The sequence below is a fragment of the Homalodisca vitripennis genome, chromosome 7 (assembly GCF_021130785.1).
Source record: "Homalodisca vitripennis isolate AUS2020 chromosome 7, UT_GWSS_2.1, whole genome shotgun sequence".
NCBI classification, from domain to species: Eukaryota; Metazoa; Arthropoda; class Insecta; order Hemiptera; family Cicadellidae; genus Homalodisca; species Homalodisca vitripennis.
Window position 1 is genome coordinate 2028660 of NC_060213.1, and position 9988 is coordinate 2038647.

At 30.0% G+C, this 9988-nt stretch overlaps 1 protein-coding gene across 1 annotated transcript; it reads right to left on the reverse strand.

Annotated features, from left to right (window-relative positions):
- Positions 1-2023: 2023 nt before the first annotated feature.
- Positions 2024-8396, reverse strand: LOC124366498. The gene is made up of 3 exons (XM_046823086.1): positions 8224-8396; positions 3746-3835; positions 2024-2124 (listed from the first exon to the last, which is right to left on the reverse strand). The coding sequence occupies exons 1-3, from the start codon at positions 8389-8391 to the stop codon at positions 2071-2073; spliced, it is 312 nt and encodes a 103-aa protein (XP_046679042.1). The 5' UTR covers positions 8392-8396; the 3' UTR covers positions 2024-2070.
- Positions 8397-9988: the final 1592 nt, after the last annotated feature.

Here is a 9988-nt window from a genome sequence, read left to right on the forward strand (position 1 = left end):
TTACGACGAGATAAAAACTAAAACTAGAAACTAGTAACATGGACAATATTAAACATTTAAAAGCAGAAAAACGATAGTACGATCCTCGCTGCTTGGGGTAATATCTATCGTAATCGTTAATGTTAGGGACAACGCCCTCCGTGAGCATCTAACTAACCGCTATAATTTTGCTAATTTTTTGCTAGTGTAAAAAGACTCTACTATCGTATTTAAGTTTTAGGTTGTACTTGTTTGCCTTTTATTTAGGAATATACTACAGCACACGGTTTCCTAAAATGTACTAAAACTAAAGAGGGAAATTGTTTCTATCACAGTTTTACTAAAGTAAAAGTTTTACTCCGGCCCGGAGTACCGAGTAATCTCGAGTGAGAGAAGTGGAGACGCAAACAATGTCATATGAGAAAATAAATAAAATGAATCAATCATTTATTTTAAAAATAATTACTTTTAAAGCGTTCGGTAGTCCAGTCTCTTCAGGGTCTCCAGCTGCCGACAATTTACTGAGACTATTAGAGGAGATGGAATGTGTCAAAGAAGTGCCTCACCAAGAGAAGTTGTCTTTCACGAGTACCGCCACATGAGGAGTCCCTGGACCAGGCGCACGAGATAGAGAGAGACGAGACAGAGAGAGTTCCAGGGGGGCTCCAGAGGTCCACACTGACGGATAGTCCACGTTTGAGGGAGATCATACACTTTAGCACAACGAGGCACATGAAGAGTAAAGAGTAGGTAAAAACAATAAAGGAAAATAGTGAGCGAGAGAGGGTATTGAACAATGAGATAACAAAATTGTGCAGATACAATACATTTTGGACACAGTATTAAACAATGAAAAGCTTCAAGATTCGATTTGGGCAAAAGGTATTTCCCAAGATAAATAAAAATTTTAATTTTCATCGAATTTTAGGTACTTGTATTTTATAATATTTTATAAAACACAAGATTGTGGATATTTAAATTTATATTGCAAGTTTAAATTGAACTCATTATAATGATAATTCACAAACATATGTTCAGATTAATTGTAACTAAATCAAGCACTCAGATGTATATGGTTGTAATTTTGTTCTAATAACGTTTGAAGATTATCGACTTTCTAAATGTGTTAAAGAGTTTTGATTATATCTTATAAGGTAGGTTGAATCAAACATGTAAACTAATATTACCTGAGCCGGAGTAGATGTTTATTTATTTGCGCCTCATTATAAGACGCCCATTACATATGCCTCACACTACTGCATTTCTGGGTAGAAAGGTCAAAGTTTATTTTGTTCCATGTTTCTGTCTCCAAAAAGGGTATTTTGTAGTGCCGTGGAATGAAATTACATCCTAAAATTGATTCTACCGTCAATAATAATTAAATGTTATTATATTTATTAAAACAATGCCAAATAAGGAGTTGTCTGTCCAATGCACTGTGAATTATTTGCAAATTGTTTATGAATGTAGTAGCCCACATGTAATAATATGGTAGTATAATAATTCGTCACACCGATTCTCCGTTTAAGTATTATTTTATTGCTTTCTCAAAAACATTTTAATCGATATCCCCAATTACAGGGTTAGGCAAATAGCAACTTCCAATTCAAGAGAAAATATTACTCTCTTTGTAATTTATACTGTATTTTTATAATATGAAAGGTAGACATAACGTTACCAAGAAAGAAGAAATACCAAATAAGATCTATGCAACCACTAAAATTGGGGGAGAAAATAAATAACATTCAATGACATAGTGAATCAAAACACAATTTCAATACACTCATTTTTGAATACAACACAACAAATGTTACCTTATTGACTTATACACAAATACTAAACCAAGTAGAACAATTAATTCATTTTTATATTAGGACAAATCCTTTATAAATATAGACACTACATAAACGAAACACCTGTTAAAGTTTTTTTGTTTATTTGTGGATTTTGACAATAAACCAGAATTTCATAACAACATGTATTAAAAACGTGTAATAGATTGTGTATTATAATTTTTAGCATGAGATAACATAAGTGATTGTAAGTAAAACACGGATAGTCGTCCTTTAACCTTTGTCGATCTGTTCCCGGCTAAGTCATGAACTGAATGAAAACCATCATCACCGTCATGATGAAGCTGGCAACCTGCAAACATACAATACTTGTTAATCTACTGCAGTAGTATGATACTTATCTTCAGTCAAAGCGTAAATATTTTCCTTTAAAATTATATTTTCATTACTTGATTTTATTAACCCAAAATATTTTTATGAAAAGTATATAAATAAAAATAGTAAAATAATATGACTAAAGATGAGAAAGTTATTTTATTATATTATTATTGTTAAATAAGTATTGATGTCAAATTAAAAAAACTTGCCCTAGTTTATAGAATGTCAGTATCACGAATAAATATAAAATTTTTTAAGGTTTTTCCAATTGAGCATTGCCTTAAACATATTTTTAAATTATAATTTAATACATACGAAATGTTAAGTTGTGCAGTGTATTGTTGTAAAAAACATGCAGTCTTTTTAAATCCTTTTGAAGCTTTAAAGCTTCATATACAAAATAAAAAAAATAAAATTCATATAAATAAAGTTCATATAAAATTGATAACATTTTTGGTGTTCCACATTTAAAATATTTAATTTTAGTGTTTATTAGTTTTTTATATGATATAAATGTTTTTATTGTATTAAAATATGCAATAATTTACTACTATCTATTCGATTTAAATTGAATATAAATTTTAATATAAACTGAGGGACTCCAGTTTTTACGTAAGATATTCCAAACTGGTGGTTTTTTTTTACCGAAGTAGGTTTTTTTACCGAAGCAACGATCAACGATTGTATTTCACCTATTGTGACGAAGATATAATTATACAAATATTTATATGATTAAGAAATGTTCCTACACGTGCAAAACCTGATATAAGAATCAGGGTATACCATGATTAATAAAACATATCTACCTAATGTTTGTCTGCTGAAGTTGAAAATGTTCATAGTACTAAATAGTATAGGGGCTTTAAATTGTAAAATTGCATTCGAAGTCGCCAGTATCACTTATTAAGTAATGAATATTAAATATCATAGGATTACTTAGAAAAATATCCTAATTTTGAAGTGAAAAATATTATTAGGTAGTCATTATTACAGTGTCTTTAGGAAAGTGTTAAATAATATAATGTGCGGGATTTGTTTACCAATGAACACAAATCAGACTTGGATGCAAAATAAAATGATGTTTTATGTTTGTGCGTTATTTTATTTTAACTCAAGTAATAATAAAAAAATAAAATGTATTAATTTCTTATGCTATGAAAGTAAATAATCCTCTGTTGAACATCCTCCTATAAAATTACGAGATGATATTATTTTTATATGAACCAACCAATCATTTCTAAATATTTCCTGGAACAAAAGGGCTCTGTTACAGGGAAAATCTACATTTTTAAGCTTCTAAATCTAAAATGCTATTTATCTATAGAGTATAGAGAGGGAAGTAGAATTAAAGTTATCTCAAAATAATATATTGAAATAATTGTGTACTGTAGTTTGATATAGCGTGCTTCCTATGCTATAATTATATATAATACTAATACTATAGCTACCCAATGTGTGTACGAAATGTGAGAACAATAAGAAGGAAAGAAGTATTCTTCTTATTAACACGAATGCGTAGGAAGAAAATTATACATAATTCTGAACTAATACAACATTATAATTGGAAATAATCATTAACAATAAATATAACTTACAGAAGTGATGAAGGAGTTGTCAACTGAGAAGAAGTCAGCTGCTGTGAGATCCGTGGGTGTGTGAGCCAGTTCCAGCATAAACACTTCCAGCTGGAAATTTTGTATTTAATAAGAGAACATTTGATATTTTAGTTCCAGTACTCAATGTTTGCTATAAATACATCTCTTGGACACACCTTGAGATTTATACTCAACACAATAATTATTCATCCATACTATATTTATGAATGCTAATATTGCCCTGTGTAAGCCAAATATTAGACAACACTAGTAGCGTCAGTATAAAAAATGTAACCATAAGAATCTCTTGTGTGGCGGATCTCTACCTGTGAATAACTCTTTAACTCCCATTGCATCAGAGAATATCTCTAAAATCTCTAAATATTCCTCGAGGAATCAATATTTGAATATATTTGTAATTATTGCTTTACAGACTATTTTCCATAATATAGGTTATGTTATGTTTTTCCATATAAGTAGTTTTAAGGGTTATATTTTTATACCAAAAAGTATCTCGTTGCTAGCAAATCAATATTAATAAGACTTATAAAACTAGAATTATAAATATTTATATCTATATAAAAACAAAAATAACAACCAACTCAGACAAAGTAATTCAGATAACTGACAATTATGTATTTAAAATATATAAATACAAAACCAACACTATCTACTAAATATGAATATTAATAATACAAAAATAAAGTAAGACCCTGTGTAAACCAAATAGACAACACTAGTAGCGACACTATTCAACACTAGTAGAATCTCTTGTGTGGCGGATCTCTACCTGTGAATAACTCTTTAACTCCCATTGCATCAGAGAATATCTCTAAATATTTCTCCAGGAATCAATATTGAATATGCGTATATTACTAATTGTCGCTTTACAGACTATTTTCCATAATATATAGGTTATGTAATGTTTTCTCATATAAGTAGTTTTAAGGGTAATATTTTATTTAAAAAAATGTCCCTTGACGTTGCTAGCAAATTAATACTAATAAGACTCATAAAACTAAAACTATTAATATTTATATCTATATATAAAACAAAAATAACCAACTCAGACAAAGTATTACGGATAATTGACAATTATGTATTTAAAATATATAAATACAAAACCAACACTATCTACTAAATATGAATATTAATAATACAAAAATAAAGTAAGACCCTGTGTAAACCAAATAGACAACACTGGTAGCGACACTATTCAACACTAGTAGAATCTCTTGTGTGGCGGATCTCTACCTGTGAATAACTCTTTAACTCCCATTGCATCAGACAATATCTCTAAATATTTCTCCAGGAATCAATATTTGAATATTCGTATATTACTAATTGTCACTTTACAAACTATTTTCCATAATATCGGTTATGTAATGTTTTCTCATATAAGTATTTTAGAGTAATATTTTATATAAAAAAATGTCTTTTGACGTTTCTAGCAAATTAATACTAATAAGACTCATAAAACAAAAACTATTAATATTTATATCGATATATATAAAAGAACAAACAATTTACACAAAATATTCCAGATAATGACAATTATGTATTTAAAATATATAAATACAAAATCAAAAGTCTCAACTAAACATGAGTATTAAATAATCAAATATCAGATAAGACCTAAATTATACGTACAATAAATAGCCGCTCCATAATTACCACTCACACTACCGTATAAAAAAACCAAAAATAACAAAGAGCGCAGTGAATAAAAACTATTATATAAATATGAACAAGAAATTACAAATGTACTTAAACTATATTGCTAGTTGGCTAAACATTATCGATGCCTACATCACTCGAGGAGCTGAAAATGTAACTTCTGTCTACGCGTTTGTCGCTGTGTTCACTCAATATCCAGAGAACGTATTGAGATGTGGATGTTATGAATTAAACTAGTTGAAATTGCTTCAAGTCTTTACGATGAGGTACATGATGGTGTATGTCACTGCAGATTTAGTGAACATTTTAAATGGTTCTTATCGGTTACCACAATGTAAAAGAAAACATTACAGACTAATAAACTTATAAACAAGATGATATTCCTCTTTTAAAATGTGACATAATAACACATGTAGCCTAATGAATTGATCTATAGATTTGATATTTATAGCAAGCAACCTCACTGAAGCCGGTTTGGGCTCCTCGTACCTTGTTTAAACTTAAGTTATTCTTTTAGTACTGCACTGTCAGGAATATGGATTTTTGTTGTCATTTAATGTATTGATACAGATTTTATATTATTTGTTATCCATCCATGCTTTATTTTAAGGCTTTTTCTGTTTAAATACAATTTATAATTCACATAATTAACTATTCTTTCTAACCATTATGCTATCTCACAACTAAACATGGTACTTGTGGTCTCATACAAAATAGTAGCTCGTACTCAATTTATAGTCTTTTAAGGCCTTCCTATCGCACCTTTAAAGATTATCATACTTATTTAGTTTAAATTCTCTTCCGCTTTTGCGTACAAATCCCTAATATTACTGGAATAAAAAAAATGGTTGATAATTTTCCATTATGCATTATAAAACCCTATGGTTCAAATTTCACTGTCTCAAGTGTACAACTGTTCATGTCTAGGTTACACTGCTCACTGAAATTTAGACTTAAAACAATACATGAAACCCTGCCTTAAAAAGGCTTCTTATACCTTGCATATAGTTAAGTATATTTAATCCGTTTTAATATTTTAGTATTAAAGACATCAGTAAATCTTAAATATAAATAAGCTTTTGGATATTTAACACGTACCTACTGAGGTGAATAAGGTTTAATATATGCTTAACCCAAAAAAATCGGGAATAAATGTAACAGATCGATTTAGTTGCTTTAAGGTAAAGCGTAAGTTAAGCTAACACAAATAGTTTTCTACACTTATTCATGTTTCTCCTACTGTACTGAAATATTATTACTTATAAAATGAAGGTTTTAGTCTTCCAATGTCCTTCTATCTTAATAAGTATTAAGTAGCTTGTGAATAAATCCAAATACTAAAAAACATTCTACATTGAAATAAATATATAGTTTGTTTTTCTAAAGAAGAACCCTGACGGAGCCAGGTTCCGGCGACCTCTCTCACACGCTCAACATCTCACTTAAAACGTCACCAAAGTTAAGTATTAAGTATACACCTACATTACCTCGGAAATAATTTTTACTGATTGGATAGTATTCGTCCTTGTATTCGAGTAAAAGAAAAATATTTTGTGTTATTGGGAATTATTGTAAAAAAGAACACGGTTTTCTGATTAAAATTAAAGCTTTCTCTTTTTAACTCATAATTATTCCAAACCTAATCACAGTAAAAAGAATTCTTAAACGCACTTTGTTGTATGTCTCTTGAAGAACGACATACCAAAATTTGAGAGTTCTATGTTAATAACTAACGGCGTAATTATGTATTTTTGTAAACCCTTACGTAATTGGTTATGAGTTATTATTTTGATATATTAAAAATAATATAAATATAAAATATAACAATTTGGAAGGGTAATAGTGGTTCGAATATTTTTAATCGTTATAATATGTGGCAAAATTAGAATAATGCATTTCGAGGATTGGAATCTATCCTCTTGTTCGAGTGTCAAAGAGCTTGAGGCTAAAAGTTAAGCATGTACCAAAATTAAAATTATATATTAGTACGAGATGATGAACTTGGAGGACAACTAAATTTACCGATTCAGTGTAGAAACACGTTAGGTGCTTGCTCCAATCACTTTGTAATCTCGGGTACGAATGGGCTTGAATATTTTGACTTATAACTTTTCAGTTGTTACCCAGGACTTCAGTGTGCTCATCGATACGTATTTCTTATATATTGTAATTGTTGTGCGTGATTTACGTTATTTAAAACACGGATTTTTGACACCTGATGAAGATGATGGATTCCAGTGCTCGAAACGTAGTGTTAATTTTTGGTAACATATAAAGAGCGCGAACACCACAAATCCCATTGTACTGTCAAGTTACCCATCGTCAAAAAAGAGCACAACAGTTTAATATTTTTCCAAAATGTAAAACATTTTAACTGTAGATCCAAACATTTAACAGATATTACAATATTAAGAGAATATTATTTTTATTACTCAAAATCTATTTTTAGCATTAAATTAGTATTTTATTTTATCATAAAATTTATAGCAAAAAATGGCAGATTATTTTGAAGATTTGAAGATCTACATTTCAGGATGTTTAGTACATAGCCATCTTGTTTGAAGAATGAAGGATAATTTGAAAAATGAAGGAAACCGTGAACGCAGCCTAAATGCATTAGAATGTCCAGCATGGACTAGTAGTATAAGGGAGTCAGGCGAGGTTCACCTTGGTACTAGTTAACATACATGTAATGTATATCAGCCTTGAATGCTCTGGACAAACTAAAAACGAATATTAAAACGTAATAAATGTTAATAATATCTCAGTAACAAAAATTAATTTGTAAAAATGTTACGTACTTTCTTACGATGTTCAATTGAGTACTCCTTAGAGCTCATCCTCTTGTTTATCTCCCATGACAGTGATTCAACCTGAAAAATATAAAAATAATAAGAATATTTGCCCTCATAAAAAATTGTATACTTATATTGAATTTCTACATAAATATTTTTTAGATAAAATAGCATATACATTTCTTTCTCTTAGGAAAAGAAACTTATAAATTACAGCTAGTCCTGTAAGGACCTTTGCGCTGCTTCCGGAGTGACAGGGAGTGACAGGGTAATCTGGATGGATAAGGTAGGGGTAGGAACCGCCTCCTATCGAGATCCATGAGGAATAATTTAGGGCACGATTAGTAATGAGCCGCTAATAATCAAGACATGTCCCCTCGAAAGAAGGTAACCTTTCCAGTCAAAAGAGGCAGGGGGTGGCATACCCTTATGTTGGGTCTAGCAAGAACCTCTGAGGTTAGGGAGCGAATCCCACCAACTCTAACAGTCATCTCCCGCAATAGACTAGACTATCGAATTACTCAATCTTGACATTTGCGATTTGTGATGAGCCGCTCCTGGTCATCCATAAGTTTGCTAAGCTTTGAAACATTGGGTTTTGCACAATGGTAGGTTCAACTGGATGGTATTACCCAGCCAGAAGTGATCCCTGCTGAGTTAGCATATACATAGCTCCCTTCAAATTTTTAACAGACATAAAGTGGTATTATTTTATATGATCCATAACTAATATTATATTATATTCTGTTTTGTCTTCAAAAAACACATTACATTTTTTAAATAAGTAAGTATTGCTTTTAGAATACTTGTTATCTTTCTTAGCAGAGTAAAGAACGTTATGTTTTTCGCATGTTAAAGTATTTAAGGTAGGTCTTCTTTCATTTTGATCCATATCTTCTTGGCTTACTTCATATTTGTGTGTTTCTTTTGGTTGTTTCCTCCTTTTTCGAGCAAAAAGGTAGCGATCGGTAAATTGAACATGTGTTGACAAGTTTGAGCGTTATCAAACATTCTTTACATTCATCCGACGAACGTGTTTAGCAAAGAAGACTTCGGACGCTTCATAATAATAATAACAATCAATCTGTTATTACATAAAACATTTTTGTGAACAAAATGTATCGGAATCGTAAAATTTAGAAAGCTAAAATTTTCCATTCATTAAATTATGGTGTAGAGTGAATATTTACACGGCTGGAAACATCTTCGAGTAAAAATGTACAGTTTTAAATGGCCCTACTACAGACGGGGAGTATAGTATTAGTAAAAAGTATCTCTATAGAAAAATTAATGTCGTATTAATAAAATCCCTTTGTTTTAATTTTAACAGGTTTATGAATCTGAAAACCTCAGGACAAAGAAAAGAGGATATGCTATTGGGGATAGTAGATGTTTCATGGAATGCACTTAGAGTGTGATATAATAATATAGGTAAAATGAAAGACACATACACACACAGTAATAAACAATGAATTGAAAAAAATGTATTTAGCAGTTGTATAATTTCTATAATTATAAAAGTGAACAAGAATGTTCTTTTTTGATTATGAAGTAATAGCAATAAAGAATAACATTTTTCTGATTTAAAGCACATCGTTGGATTTAACATGTGATTTCGAGTACCACAATATTTCTTAAAGGCAAACTATATATTAAAATAATATCACAACCTACAAAAATACTTTTTAAACTGCAACAAAGGCTCATATTGGCTTTAACATTCTCTCACCCGTTTTCTGTATCTAAAATTTGTGTGCGACATAATCAATTG